The sequence below is a fragment of the Fukomys damarensis genome, unplaced genomic scaffold (genome assembly GCF_012274545.1).
Source record: "Fukomys damarensis isolate Sample0158 unplaced genomic scaffold, DMR_v1.0_HiC HiC_scaffold_7, whole genome shotgun sequence".
Lineage (NCBI taxonomy): Eukaryota > Metazoa > Chordata > Mammalia > Rodentia > Bathyergidae > Fukomys > Fukomys damarensis.
This window is the reverse complement of record NW_022900919.1, coordinates 822,492-838,618: the sequence shown is the minus strand read 5'-3', so window position 1 is coordinate 838,618 and position 16,127 is coordinate 822,492. Positions and strand designations below refer to the sequence as shown.

The 16,127-nt window shown below is 41.3% G+C and overlaps 2 protein-coding genes across 6 annotated transcripts in view; one reads left to right on the top strand and one right to left on the bottom strand.

Annotated features, from left to right (window-relative positions):
* Npsr1 (neuropeptide S receptor 1) overlaps window positions 1-16,127 on the top strand; it is a 126,178-nt gene that overhangs the window by 9,095 nt on the left and 100,956 nt on the right.
* LOC104854393 overlaps window positions 1-16,127 on the bottom strand; it is a 58,684-nt gene that overhangs the window by 39,648 nt on the left and 2,909 nt on the right. Inside the window, exon 3 of one of the 5 annotated variants that reach the window (XM_033761027.1) lies at window positions 13,010-13,337. The exons of 2 other annotated variants lie outside the window; for them this stretch is intronic. In XM_033761027.1, the coding sequence (XP_033616918.1) occupies window positions 13,321-13,337 (17 nt within the window). In that variant the 3' untranslated portion in view covers window positions 13,010-13,320. Of the gene's footprint in view, window positions 1-13,009; window positions 13,338-15,771; window positions 16,009-16,127 lie in introns of those variants that run through there. 2 more of the 5 variants (XM_019205824.1, XM_019205825.1) reach the window with 2 other exon arrangements.

The following is a 16,127-nucleotide window of genomic DNA, read 5'->3' as shown; positions in this document are numbered from 1 at the left end:
GCCAGTGTCTGCCTGTGGATCACAGGAGGTGCAGGAAGCAAGAGGAAGAAAATTAGCCAAAGATTAATATTGACAAGCTGATTCTAAAGTTACATGGAAAGGAAAGGGAAACTGAAAAGCCACAGCAATTGTGCAAAAGAATAAAGTTAGAGCAGCTGTACTATACAGTTATCAGATCTCATATAAAGCTACAGTGTGATATTAAAGGGAGAATCCAAATGAATGAAGAAAAGAGAGCCTAGAAAGAGGCCCACCGTACTGATAGATTTTCGACAAAGGTAAAAGTTAATTCAGTGGAGAAAACAAAAAACTGATGTGGGAGCAATGGGCAGTAAGAACTGTAAAAACTGAAGCCAACCTGAATTGTAGCCCTGCAAGCTGGTTCCGAATGGATTGGAAACCTAAGAATAAAGCCTACTGTGCATTATTAGAAAACCACAGGAGAAACTCCACGCAGCCTGGATTAGGCAAAGATTTCTTACATCCAGAAGGGCAAGTTTTTATAAGCTAACTGGACTTCATTAAAATTAAGGATTACTCGTCTTTGAAAGATGCTATTAAAAGAATTATGGGAAAATATTTAGAAGGCATGTATCTAAAAGAGGATTTGTATCTGAACATAGAGAAAATATTTAAAGCTCAGTTAGAACAAGAATTGGACAGACCTGTGAGCATGGACATTTTGCAGAGAGCAAATAAGCACGGGAAGAGACCCCGACATCTCTAGACCTCAGGAAGGTGGGAAATACGCTCACACGCCGCGTTTAGCAGGACAGCTCACACTGCAATGCACCAACAATACCAGAGACCGGCAGGACGTGGAGTGACCACGACCATCATCACCTGCTAATGGTGAAGATGTTATGGAAAGTTCTCGACACCTTGTCATAAAGTCACACATATATTTAGTACACTATCTCCAGCTTTGCCCAAGGAAAATAAAACATGTTTGGATAAAAGCCTTATTTTGTAAATATTTGTGACGACTTCGTTTGAAATAACTAAAAACCGGGAAAAAAATCCCAGACATCTATGGGGTGGGAAGTGGATAAACAAACTGCAGCACACTCATATGGTGGAACATTGCTCAGCAAAGAAAAAGCAATAAGCTTCCAGGTACACAGAACATGAGTGAATTCCAAATGCATTAAAGGAGCCAGCCTGAACAAACTACTTACTAGAATGACTTCATTCATATATTCTTTTTATCATGAATTTTATTGGTATAATTTATATATATCGCATTCATCATAGGGAATGTGTACCCGTACCTGATGTATCTTGATTGCTCCTTTTCTCCCATTCCTGTCTCTTTCCTTCAACCTCTCTTCTCCTTATTCACAAAAGCTTTGTTTCCATTTATTCTTTGTTTTCTCATTTTTTTCTTTTCCCTTACTTCCTTTCTTTCCCCCTCCCCTTCCCTAGTACCCTTTCCTTTTGAAAAAAATCCTTCCTAGTTCACAATATCTATTGTACATTTTGGTCCTTATTTACACTTTCAGTTTCTCACACCAGTGAAACAATGCAATATTTACATAGTATCCGATATATTTCATTTAAGATTATGGTCTCAAGGTGCATCTTTTTAGCTATAAAGTCTCATTTTTCTTCTTTATGGCTGAGTAGTACTCCAATGTATAAAAAACCCACATCTTTATCCATTCAATGGTTGATGGGCATATGGGCTGTTGCCAAATTAACTATTACAAACTGTGCTGCTATAAACATGGGTGTGCATACATCACTGTGGTATAATGCTTTTTATTTTGGGGGAAGACACCAGAATAGCTGGATCAAATGGGACCTCTTATCGTAGTTTTCTGAGGAAATTCCATGCTGATTTCCACCGTGGTTGTGCCAGGCTACACTCCCATCCACAGTGGAAAAAGCTTCCTTATTTCCTCACAGCCCTGCCAGTATTTGTTGTTAATTGATTTCATTGCAATAACCATTCTTTCTGGACTGAGATGGAATCTCAGCATTGTTTTAATTGGCATCACTTGCTTGACCAGTGATGAACATTTTTTCATATATTTATTTGCCATTTGTACTGTACTTCTTCATCTGAGAAATGCCTATGCTTTTCAGGTGCCCCTTTTAGGATTGGATCTTTAAATTTGGAGGTTTTGATTTTTTCAATTCCTTGTATGTTCCAGATATTAGTCCTCTGAGGAACAACTCTACAAATTTTTCCAACTCTGTAGGTTGTTTCTTCACTCTTCTGGTGATTTCCTTTGCTATGCAAACGCTTTTTAATAGGATAAGATCCCACTTGTTGATTCTTTGTAGTATTTCCCATGTGATTAGAGTTTTATTCATAAAGTTTTTGTCTACTCCTATGTCCTCAAGAGTTTTACCTATTTTCTCTTCCAGAAAATTTAGTGTTTCTGTTTCAATACTTAGATCTGTTATCCATTTTAATTTTAAGTTAGTGCATGGTGAGAGACACAGGTCTAGTTTTAGTCTTCAGAATGTGGAAAGCCACTTTTTCCAGCACCATTTATTAAAGAGGCTGTCTTTCTTCCAGCGGACATATTTGGCCCCTTTGTCAATGACAAGGTGACTGAGTATGTTTATAGTTATCCTTGCATCTTCAAGTCTGTTCCATTGACCCTCAGGTCTGGGTTTTTTGCCAGTACCATTCTGTTTTTAACACAATAGCTCTGCAGTATAATTTCAAGTCAATGATTGTGATGCCCCCACCTTTCCTTTGTTGCCCAGAATTAACTTTGCTATTCTCAGCCTCTTCTAGTTCCAAATGAATATTAGAATTGTTTTCTCTAATTCTGCAAGATATGCTAATGGTATTTTGACTGGAATTATATTAAATCTGTATAATAATATTGGGAGTATGGCCATTTTCACTGTTGATTCTTCCTACCCAAAAGCAAGGGATGTCTTTCTTTTTTCTGACATCCTCTTCAATTTCTTTTTTCATAGTACTGTGGTTTTCAATGCAAAGATCCTTTACTTCCTTTATTAGATTGATTCCTAAGTATTTCATTTTTTTATTCTATTGTGAAAGATGTTGGTGCTCTGATTTCTTTCTCAGTAACTTTTTTGTTTGTGTACAGGAATGGTATTGACTTTGAGTGTTCATTTTGTATCCAGCTGTGCAAATGGATTTGGTTATTAAATCTGGAAGTCTTTGGATGGAATTTTGGGGGGTCTTCCATGTAGAAAATCATGTCATCCTCAAATAATAATTTTTAAGAATTAATTTTATTGGTATATTTTAGGTATACGATATATGACATTCATTATTGGAGAGTTGCACCTTTACATAATATATCTTGATCTTAATTTTTCCCCAATCCCTGCCCTCCCTTCAACCCCTCCACCCCTCTCTATTTACAAAGACTTTGTTTCCATTTTTTTCCTTTTCTCATGTTAAATTTCCATTTCCTTCTTTCCTTTCCCCTATCCTTCCCACTTCCCCTTCCCCTTTGCAACTTTTCTTCCTATTTCATATGATCTATTATACATTTGGATCCTTATTTACACTTTCAGTTTCTCACACCAGAGAAACTATTTGCTATTTACACATTTCCTACTTTACTTGAGTATCACCTCAATGTGCATCTATTTCATTATAAATGTCTCTAATTTTTCATTGTTTATGGATGAGTAGTACTCCATCTGACACACACACACACACACACACACACACACACACACACACACACACTTTCTTTATCCAGTCTCCAGCTGATGGGCAATTGGGCTGTTTCCGAGTTTTAGCTATTACAAACTGTGCTGCTACAAACATGGGTGTACATATATAACTGTGTATGATTCCTTTTAGTCTTTTGGTAAGATACCCAGTAGAAAAATAGATAAGTCAAATGGGACTTCCAATCCTAGTTCTTTGAGGTATCTCCATATTGATTTCCACAGTGTTTGCACCAGTCTGCACTCCCACCAACAGTGGAGAAGGGTTCCTTTTCCCCACGGCCCCATCAGCATTTGTTATTGGTTGATTTCATCATAGCAGCCATTCTTTCTGGGGAGAGGTGGAATCTCAGCATTGTTTTCCTTCACATCTATCAATGTCCAGTGATGATAATTTAACTTGTTCCTTGTCTTTATTCCTTCATTTGTCGTCTTGTCTAATTGCTGTGGCTAATATTTTCAGTGCTATATTGAATAAGAGTGGTGACGGTGAGCATTCTTGTCTTATTCTTGAATTTAGAATAAACGCTTTCAATTTTTGACCATTGAGTGTGATGTTGGCTGTTGGTTTGTCATAGATAGGTTTTAATCAGATTGGCATGAAGAGCATCTAGTCCAATTTTCTGTAGGGCTTTTTTTTTTTAATCATGAATGGATGTTGGGCTTTATCAAATGCTTTTTCTGAATCTATTGAGATGATATGATTTTTTCCTTGGCTCTGTTGATATAGTGTATTACATTTATTGATTTGAGCTTATTGAACCATCCCTGCTTCCCTGGTAAATTCTACTTGATCATGGTGTATAATCTTCTTGATGATTTGTTGAATTCTTTTTGCCAGTATCTTAATGAGGATTTTTGCATCTATATTCATTAGGTAGATTGGCCTGTGGTTTTCTTTTTTGGTTGGGTCCTTCTCAGGTTTTGGTATCAGGATAATACTTGCTTCCAGGAATTATTTTGAGGGTATTGTTTCCCTTCCTGTTTTATTAAAGAGTTTGAAGAGAACAGGAATTAGATCGTCTCTACATTTCTTGTAGAATTAAGGAGTGATACCATCAGGGCCTGTGCTTTTCTTTGTTGATAAGTTTTTAATTACATTTTTCAATGTCACTGACTGATATTGGGTTATTTAGAATTTAAGTATATTCTTGATTCAGCTTTGGTAATCCATATTTTTCTAGGATTGTGTCGATTTCTTCTATGTTTTCCATTTTATTAGAGTACAGTTTCTTGAAGTAGGTATTGATAATCTCCTGCATTTTCAGAGGCTCTATTGTGATTTCACCCTTTTCATTCCTAAGTGCATGAATTTGAGTCTTTTCTTTCCTTTTTTAATAAGATTGGCTAAGGGCATCAATTTTATGATTCATTGATTCTTTATAATGTTTTCTTATTCTCAATTGCATTAACTTCTGCTCTGATCCTTGTAATTTCTACCCTCATAGCAGTTTTGAATTTGACTTGTTCTTTCTTTACTAGAACTTGAGATTCAACATTAGGTTGTTTATTTGAGCTTATTGTGTTTTCTTGATGTAAGAGTTCACTGCTATAAATTTCCCTCAGGACTGTTTTCATTGCATTCCATAAGTTCAGTATGTTGCATTGACATTATCATTTCATTGTAAATACTATTTAACTTCTTCTTTAATTTTATCTGTGACTCCTTGGTTGTTCAGGAGGGTGTTAATTATTTTCCATGTATTTATTGAGTTTTTGTGATTTTTTTGTCATTGATTTCAAATGTCACTGCACTATAGCCAGATAAGAAGTGTGGGATAATTTCAATTCCTTTGCATTCACCCAAGCAAGGTCTATGGGCTGATATGTGTTCTGTTTTGGAGAAAGCCCTATATGCAGGTGAGAAGAATGTGTATTCTGGTGTTTGGAGGTGGAATAGTCTGTAGACATCTATCAGGTTATTTTACTCACAAGTTTGGTTCAGTTCCAATATTTATGTTGATTTTTTTTGTCTAGTTAATCTATTTGTGAGAGTGCTGTGTTAAGGTGCCCCATTACAACTGTGTTAGTGTTTATTAGATTTTTTCATGCCCATTAATATTTTTTTATATAGCTGGGTACACCAATAATTGATGTATAAATATTTATAATTGTTATCTTTCTTCTTGGAGCTTTCCCTTAACAAGTATGTAGTGACTTTCTTTGTCTCTTTTTTTTTCAGTCTTGACTGGAAGTTCACATTGTCTGCAAATAGAATAGCTACCCCTGTTTCTTTTTGGGTTCCTGTCACATGGAATATTGTTTTACATCCTTTCACATTCAGTCTATGAACTTATTTTTTAATTATATGTGTTTCATGTATGCAGCATATTGTTAGTTATTGTTTCTTGATCCATTCTGCTGATCTGTTTCTTGAATTGGTTAATTGAAACCATTTACATTGATGGTTATAACTGATATATATTGACTTGGCCCTGTCATAATATTTTCCTGCTGTTGGTTCCCCTTCTTTTGCCTCTGTTGGCTTGTCCTGTTTGGTGGCTTCTTTCTATTGCTCTTCTTGGAATTGTGGTTTTCATTATCTCTTTCTAAAATACCCTTCAGAACACTTTGTAAAGCTGATTTTTTGGTCATAAATTTCTTCAGTTTTTCTGTCATGGAAGTATCTTATTTCTCCCTTGTGAAATATAGTATTGCAGGGTACCTCGATCTAGGTTGGAGGGTGTTTTCTTGTAGGGCTTGAATTACTTCACTCCAAGCTCTTTTTGACTTCAGAGTGTGTATTGAGAAGTCTGCTGTGATTCTGATTGGTTTTCCTTTATATGTGATTTGTTTCTTTTGTCTAATAGCTTTTAATATTTTATTCTTGTGCTGAATTTCTGGAATCTTGATTATTATATTCCTTGGCTTAGATTTATTTTGGTCATGGATATTTGGGGTTCTATATGCCTCAATTATTTGTATGTAAAATTCTTTTTTCATGTTTGGGAAGTCTTCTGCCATTACTTTTGTGAACAGGTTTTTTATGGTGTTTTCACTATCTCCAGTTATTTCATTAACTCTAATCAAACTTATATTGTTTTTCTTTGAATTATCTTGCAATTGTTGGAATGCTTTTTCATGGTTCCTTGCTATTTTTAAGAAATCTTTTTTTTTCATGATCAGTAACTGCAATCCTGTCTTCTAGATCTGATATTCTATTTCACCTTGATTCAAAAGATTGTGTAAACTTTCAATGGAGTTTTTAATCTCCTGGATATCTGTTTTAATCTGTTTACTGGATTCCATTTCTTTCCTATGTTGGGCATTCATGGTTTCCATAATTTTCCTAAGCTCCTCTATTTTTTTTAATCTGTGTCTAATTTAGATTAATTGAGCATATCCTTTATTTTGATTGTCATTTATGTTTTTACCTGAAATATTTTCTCTGTACCATTATCCTTCTATTCTTTTACTTCTACTGCTATCACTTCAGAAAGTTCAGGTGTGTGGCTTTTGATTTCCTCCATCTTGTTGTCCCCTGGACTTATCCTGAGAGGTCTGGAGGTCTGGGGTTTTATCCTACTTCTATATCTTGTCATTTTCTATTTTTTAAATTTGTCTTATTTTCGAAACTGTTCCTTGTATACAGTGTGTAGCTTTATCACTATTATCAAGGCTTCTCTAGGAAATGTCTGTTACTCAGAGATGTTTTCTAGGCATAGATGGTTCTTGGTCTTTGTGTCTCTCCCATGATCTTACCTTCTTAATCTATTAAGAATGAGATGCTGCTATCTATTTAGCTAAGTACCCAGTCCCTGGTACTGGACTATGGTGATAGTTGTGACTCCAGAAAATTACAGTGTTGTTGTACAAGGGAGAACAACTGATTACAACAGGTGTGATACCCTGGCTAATGTAGTACAATTAGCAGTAACAATAACATCAAACATACCTTAGGAACTAATAAACTGGTAACTATTAGTTTGGTACCTTAACCATATGAGCAAGCTCTACTGTTATATAACAAAATCCAACATAAACCAGGAACTTGTAATTAATGAGTTTCTATTTAGTAGAGGAATTTTACCTTGTGTGTGGGTGGGGAGGAATTTAAAAGGGATAGGGAATAAAACAGTGAGTTCCCTTGTGGTTCCCCTGTAGCCTCCACTCATGTTGTTTCCTCTATGGGCTGTTGATTTCTAGACTCTGGGAACTTTGTCTTGGAGAACCTGTGCCAGTGGAACTCATCACTCTGCCATTTTTTCCTTAACCATATGATATTCTTAAAACAGTAAAATTCTGACAACAGAAGTCACATCAGTGGCTCCTATGGGCTGGGATGTGAAGACAGGCTGGCCACAAAATAGCACAGGGCATTCATCTTGGATGATGGAACTGTTCTATGATTGATTGTAGTGATACTTACATATATTAAAAACTATAGTAATGTGCATCAGAAAGGCTAATTTCCTTCCATATAAAGTATATATTAATAAAGAAATTTGTAGAGAGAATTATATCATAGTTTTATTATGAACAAAGAAATATATTCCTTTGAAAGCCATCATCTCTAAGTGGCAGCATCGTGGAAATATAACTCACACCTTAGGTGGATCTGGAAGGAGACAGAGACTTAGAAGTCATGAGCACAGAATTGCAGACGGTAACACCAAAAACAACAGCATAGCCCCATATGGCCTCACATCATAGGGCTGCTGCTCATGTCACCTCCAGGGCCTTCTCTGACCCTACCTGTCAGAAATAGCCACACTGCGCTCAGCACCCTCCACTCTCACCCAGCTTACTTTTCTTGCGATGCTTGCATGACATGATTCTGCCCATGTTCTCTGCCTTGTCCTAGGAAATGGCTGTGAAGGTAGTCACAACCCCAATCCCCAGGTGTCCACATCCAAATGGCTGTACCTGATGCAACTTTGTCCTGCAGAATGTATGTACCCTCCGGTGCACTGGCCAGTGCTGGGTGGGCGGAGAGATAGCACACAGGGTACAGCTCTGAGGGCCCCTCCCCAGGGTCCTCTTCACCCTGACCCTCTTGGTATTACATCCAGCACCATGGGGTGAGGATGCCATCATTAATGCCTGTGCTACATTGACAGCAATGGTGCAGGAAGGTGCTAGATGAGCCTGGAGGAGAAAGCAATCAATCAGGAACAGGCTCTGTGACCCATGACATGGCTGGGTAATTAGAAAATTAGTCCTAACTTTCTTTGCAATTAAAGATAACACAGCTTCATAAACTTAACTGTAAGCCTCTGAGATTTCTGATAAAAGTTTCTTTTTCTGATAAAGCAGAAAGACACAGCTGGCCTTTTTACCTTCCCCCTTATTTCTGCTGTGAACTCAGACATGATGTGTAGAGCCACCATTCTATGGCCTCAAGAGAAAAACCAAAGTCATGCCAATGGATTGATGTTAGCAGCAAACTACCTGCAGATTTCTTATCATGTGAGAAAATTGAAACTGTTTCAGCTACTGTGGCATGGAGTTTCTTTTATTTCAAGTTGAATACTAAGTGCAGTTGAGAATTTGACAGTACTGAAGTCAAGACCCTAAAGAAGAACTACAGAGAGCCAGACACTCCTGTTGTTTGGAAGCATAGAAGCTGGCTCTGCCCACTTGTCCTCCTGCTATTATTTAGAGGACAAAGGAACTGAACAGAACAGATTTTTATAAATATACTGATTCAGCCTGGATTGCATGCTTCTGAGGAACCAAGAAAGATTAATTCTCTCCCTAGTCCCAAAGAAAAGAATCTCATATTTTCCAGATGAATCTTCACATTGCCATGCACCTGCTTAATCTTGTAAAAAGTAGTAATAGCACTTTTAAAACATTAATTCCAAAAATTACCCAAAATATTGGCCCATATTGTCATCCTGGCTCAGAAGCAGGATTCTTTGATTCTCCTCTCAAAAGCATAAGTTAAAAACAGTAAAAATTCGGTGGCATAGAGATGTGGCCTCTCAGCACCACCCAGGCCTGGGGTTTTAGGCTGTGTGGCCCTGAGCACATTGGGTGCTGCACCCAGGTCTCTGCAGAGCACAGAGGCGAGGCTGGGACAGAGCCAGTTCCTTGCAGGCACAGCTTATGGAGGGGAGGGTGCAGGCAGGAGGGAAGGACTTCGGCTCTCCAGTCCCCTGTGTGGTCCTTCCCAAGCCTGGAATGGTAGAGCAGGGAGGAGTGACATTCTGCAGCTCAAAGACCACCTTTCCAGACCTTTCATCCATGGCTACAGGTAAATATGGCAGACTTCCTGGGACCCCTCTCCCTCTCACACTCTCTGAGGACAGAGTTCTTCTCGTGGCAAGAGGAGGTGGTTGCAGAGGACCTTAAGCAAGCATATCTCTCAAGGAGCTCCATGCCAGCATCCTCTGATTGCCTTATCCCCACTGCGGCACTCTGCTTGCACCCCTGCATGCTCTGCATTTAAAAAAAAGCAAAACAACAACAACAACAACAACAACAACAACAAAAAACACTTTTCTTTTCTCTCCCTGTTTTTCACCCCTTTCATCTCATCTAAACTTTTTCCCAGTGAACTGACGCAAACACTAGCACAGAAACCAGTCTGATTAAATTCATCCCATGCCCACAGTGTATCTCCCCAGAGCCCTCCCACAGCCTTCTAGGGATCATTGCATTTAAAGAGAGATGCGATTCATCTCCCACCACCATGGCTCCAGGGCAGGAGACTGGGAAGAAGGCCATGCCGGGGCTAGAGGGCCCTCAGATTTTCCTGAAGCAGCCAGAACTCACCCATGGGGCTGGAGCTCTGATTCACTCAGACCTCTGAGCCACACAAGAGATCTCCCAACATCACGGAGAACCCTATTCACATATATATATTGAGCCAAAGCATTTGCCCAAAGAACGTTATTAATGAGCCATAACAATAAAAAATGAAAGGAAATATTGTGAATGCTCAAAAGCAGGCATCCCTCCTTTCATCTGTTGCTGCAGACCATAACCTTGGCAATACGTGAAGATCTATGCAAATAGATGTTCATTTGCCTGGAAATAAATTGGATTCCCATGTCAATGCATTTAGTCCCCTTTGAGGATTTCTGGCATAGATTGTGATAAAATGCAAAGAGTACTCAAGAGTGCAGAAATCTTTAACCCCCAGATAAAGCTTAAAAGAATTTGTTGAATGTAAACTCTGCCAACTGCTCAATCTTTTCCACTGATTATTTGATTTATTTTTCCATTAATCCTATTAAACCAAATCATGCTGAGGTAACAAATATCTAGATATTCTCAATGAGTTAAAGCCCCCATTTCAGTATTTATTTCCCATTCAGGTCACTCGCTCATCCCCAGTTAATAGTCCACCTCTGCTTCTGTAATCCCTGGGGGTCCCAGGTTGACTGAAGATGACTCTCCACTCAGGCACGTAGAGTTGGGGACAAAATCTGGGGAACCCTGCCTGTCTCTCCAGTTTCTTCCTGGAAATTATACACAGCACTTCCCCTCACAGTTCCATGGGCACAGCCCACTCAAGGTTAAGTCTGGCACCAATGAAGCAGGGAAATACCATCCTCTCTCTAGGAAAGGGAGAGGGTTGTGTGCTCAGCAACAGTTCATTGCAATCCTGAGAGTCTGGACCGGTAGCACAATCATCCTTGATTTACATAGAAAAGGGAGGTTTGGAGAAGACAAGTTCATGGAATAGCTAACAGCCCCCAAATCCACACTTAGATCCATTTCCAAAGCCCACACTGGTCCTGAGGCAGGACTTAAAGAAAAGCAGTTTAGCAGCTCCCCACTCACAGCCCTTTTCTTGGAACTACTGACCCTGCTCTGCTATAAGGTAAAAGACAAGATTCTTGCTAAGAGGGTCGTATTACATTCTGGTTACTCAGGAATCTGCCTTCCTTCAAGGTGGATCACCCCCTGGCACTGATAAGGTAGACAGTCATGGTCCTGTAAATGAAAAAGTATATATTCTCAGCAGGTACAGGTGAAATTGACAACTGTGTCCTGTAAACAAAGTTTATGACACCCTGTCTTAGATGATTCAAAAGACACTGTCTTCTTACAAGGCTAAGTTATGACACTGTCTGCCCTTGTCCTATTCAGGTAAACTCACTTGCTACATCACTAGAAAAAACCACCCCACTTTGACCGAATGTATAAAAGCTGAGATTTTTCTTTGTTCAATGCTCTTCCTTGGACAGGAGTCCGTTGAGCTGGTGTATACCCTAGACCTGAAATAAATCATCCTAAATCCATTGGTCTCTCCTGTCTCTTGGAATTCTGCCACAGTCTCACCTATCAGAACTCCCCAGGGGGCCCCACAGAACTCTGTGATGGGTGTTGCTAAGCAGATAAGAAAGACCATGATCTCCAAAAGTGGGAAACAGCAAATATTATGAACTATTATATACACTGAACTACTTAGGTCTAAGAAATTTTACAGTAAAGAAACTCATTTAATCCATGAGCTGCAGTTCCCAAAGGTATTTGACCAGAGGAGCTGCCTTCTTCCACTGTCCCGTGGCTCCCAGGTCCCCTGGAACATTCACAGGAAATGTTCTGTCACACCTGATTTTGCCTCAAGAATGCACAGGATACATGAACAGGACTGTCATCAAGCAGGGGAGGCCAAGGCCTAGAGTGACTCATGCAGGTTACACAGCCAGGAAGTGGCTGGTGGGGACAAGAGCTTTGGACAGTACTGACCCAAGCCAGAGATCCTTTGAAAAGGTCAGAGTTCTTCCTAAACTGGAAAGTACCATTCGGATGCAAGACAGCCCTGATTCCCAATGCTAAGAAAGACCAAAATACAGAGTATTTGAATGGAAAGACAGTGGTTTCTAGCACACAAAAATTAAAGCTCACAAAGATGCCAAATCCTTCCTAAGTTAGGATGTAAGGTTTAAAACAACTGTAGTCAAAATCCCAACATGATTGTTCTACACTGACAAAGTAATCCAAATGTACGTTTACAAAAGCTGTGTGACCTTCCTCCTGGAAAGCTCTCCAGGCCTGTGTCTCTGTGCTCTGGTTTGTCTTGAGTTCCCAGTGGTTGTGGGATAAGTGGACTGTGGGACTCAGGAAACTCAGGCAGCCCCAGACCCTTGGGACAGGCCTTGCTCTCCAGGTCTCACTAAGCATCTCCAGGAATCCAAAGCTGTGTCGTGCATTTCTGTTTGTCCCACTGGAAATGCTGCCCAGAGGGTGTGCATTCTGTGTACACTGTGACTTAACAGAGCTAGGGAGCTCAGAATTTTCCTTTTGATAATCTCAATCCATCCAAGTATATGGATGTGGCTTTGGCTGGGCTCTTACAGCTGGGATGACATGAACAGCAGGAGACACACAAATCACAGTAATGGGACAGTTAAGCTGCTTCATCTGCTCACTGAGAACCCAGGCTTCGAACTTCCTTTCTAAGTCTTCATTTTCTGTCTTTGATAGTAACAGATACTTGATCCTCCTATGTCTGACATCTTCGTCTTCATCACACAAATAACACCATTCATGAAACAAACCAAGAGAATGTGAGGTTCACAGACAGCTGAGCCCCAGGAGGGATGACGCAGCTGCATTCTCGGCAACAGCTCTGATTACCATGGTGTGGACGCCATGCACTGCCCCAGTGTCCAGAATCTCCAGCACTGACCTCACGCTCCGTCCTGGAGGGTATAGCTATGAATCCAGTCCAGCCTCAGAGAGCCAGCTTCAGAGAACTTTTGCATCTGAAGGGAAATAAAGATTTATTTCCTATTTAAAAATTGAATATGAAGTAAATGGGATGACTTCGCTCTCTCTCTGACCCGAAATGTGAGCAGAAATCCACTACCATGAGTACGGCATGAAACTTTCAGTCAAGAAATCTGTGTTCAGTCTCAAGATGCACGAGCTAAAGCCAAGAAGCCCAGGTCAGGACCGCGCTGAGCATCGTCTCCTCTCCTGTAAGACTGAGCAACACTTCCTGGGTCAGGCTGTGATGGCAGGGGAGCAGCGCGGAAAGCTCTCCAAAAGGCTGGCACATGACCATATATCACCACTCACTACAACTGCAAATTAAGGAAGCAAGGTGCTGGATTCTAGGATTCAGATAATTACTTTCCATTTCTTCCAGTTTCTGGGGCCTCCTGCGAGAGGATCATCAAACCTTGGATCTTCCACTCCAGAAGCCTAGTGCTCCTGTACTCAACTGGAGCTGCTAGCCTAGGTCTTTCCTGAACTAAGCCCGACTCTGATGACCCAGTCTTCTTTGTACCTGTCACTGACCATGATCCACCAGCAGATATTTAAGTGTGTTCTGTGAGACAGACAGGTGCCCAGCTTGGAGAGGTGGCCCAGACTAGTGCCTCCTGCAGGGCATGCTCATGACTCTGGCTGCATGGCCCAGAGAGCCAGGTCCCTGGTCTCAGCCTCAGGACAGTGACCCTGCAATGCACACTCTTAGTCCCTGCTTACAGTTCCAACGTCACTGTCTGACTAAACGACCTGAGGCTGAAAGCCAGTTGGCCATGGGTCAGCAGCCGTGGAACTGGCTGAGACCACTCCAGTTTTCTTCAGTCACTGAAAACTTTTATATTCAACTATGTTCTACCCACTACATAAGCATCTGGCTGGAACTTTGCTTCACAGGACCACTAGGGGCGTTTAGTCCCCACTTGTACTCTGCACTCAATGGGGTGCTGGGGACTCACCCCTAGAAGGGGTGAGGGTCACAGGAGAGTTGTTGGCAGGCTCGGGTGAAGCATCAGTAGACCAGTACTGAGGACAGGATGAACAGGGGAGCTGGAGCACTGACCTGGTGGTGGGTTGTCCTCCCTCCCACCTGTCCACGACGTGCAAGGCGCAGGAGGAAGGAGAGGGCCTCCAGCACTGAGCTAGACGTTTCTACAGCCACAACTATGCTGAGATCAGTTTAATTTATCTTCACTTTTAAAACGAGAAAACCAAGGTGAGAGAGGCTGTCAAAGTACGTAACACCTGTGACGTGCACCCGAGGCCGGACCTTTCTCCTGTGGGTGCTTCCACACTGCTGGGATTCTCCTCCTCCTGGATACACTACAGCTTTCTAAAGATTGTTCCTCAGGTACTTGTCCATGTCCCCGATTTGCACGAAACATAACATCCAGGGCCTGCCCCGCCCACCAGCCTTGGCCTGCACAGCCATCCACCCACGGAGAGCAGAGCTCCAGATGGCGCTGAGCAGAGAGGCTGCCCTTCCGATGGGGGTGACACGACACACTGGATGGGACGCCAGCCACCTCTATCCTCCAAAGCAACATTGGTCTCCAGCCGCATGGTCCTCCCTGCTCTCAACACCGCCACACCTGGCTGTATAGCCACCACCCTCCCAGCAGCCTCAGGTCTGCAGCTCTGGGGCTGTGGCCTCCTTGGGATCCTCGGCCGTCTGCAAGTGCAGGACAGAGAACCTAAACACGGGCTTGATGAGTGAGGGAACCATGGAGGTGCTAGCTCAGCCTGGACCTGTGGCAAGGGCAGAGGCCGGGCGGTATCTGAGGGACTGACCCTTCGGTGGGGCCCTGGTGGAGCTCAAGGTTCCTGCCAAGAAAGCCACTGCTGCTATGTTTGGGGAGTCAGGAGCTGGGGTCTGAGCTGATGAGGTCACCTACCAGCCCCTTCCTTCCCCTGGCCAAGCCCCTCTCCTTCAACATATCTTTTACCACATTTCATTCACTTCTTCTGACTCACATATTTATTCCATTATATGAAAATATCGCTTTCATTTAGCCATTTCTTCAACTAAGACAGTTGTATGTGTAGTATGAAAAAACTAACAGACACACAAAATAACACTTTCCACTTGCTCTGTGTGTCTGTGAGTTTATGAAGTGTATTTGAAATGTTTGGAAGGATACAGACTGCAATCAAAATGATATTTACCTTCTGAAAATGGGGATTGAACAAGCTAGAAGGAGGTAGCCAAAGAGGATCTGGCTTTATCTTTATCTTTGTTTCTTGAAGAAGAATTTGACCTATCATTGTATAAAGTTAGTTTAATATAAAAGAGAGGGAAAAGTGCTGCTATGGATTGTTGCAGAGAGTCAGAATCAATAGGATTAGATAGATATACACAGACAGGCAGGCAGACAACCTCCAGATTCACAATGGTTCAACACATAACTTTTAATCGTATCATGGTGCAGAAGTGTGCTTTCAGTAGAGACTGTGTTTTGAATTTGATCTTTTCCTGGCTAGCAGGGCCAGTGTGACCCTGGTAACGCTGGGCACTTCAACAACCCCAGCTCGCTGTCAGTTGGCCCATCGTGAGCGTAAGCGTCGATGTTCCACAGCGCACTGCATTGTCGTGAATTTCAGCAGATTGCCGAGATAGCGTATTTGTCAGCTTTCCTGTTGCTGGGACCAAGCGCCCGGCACCTGTGGCTTAAAGGAGGTGAGATTCATTTCGTGCATGGTTTCAGTCCATGGCCAGCTGGTCCCAAGGCAGAGACATCGCAGCAGCAAGGCCTGACAGAAGGAAGCTGCTCACCTCTTGGCACACG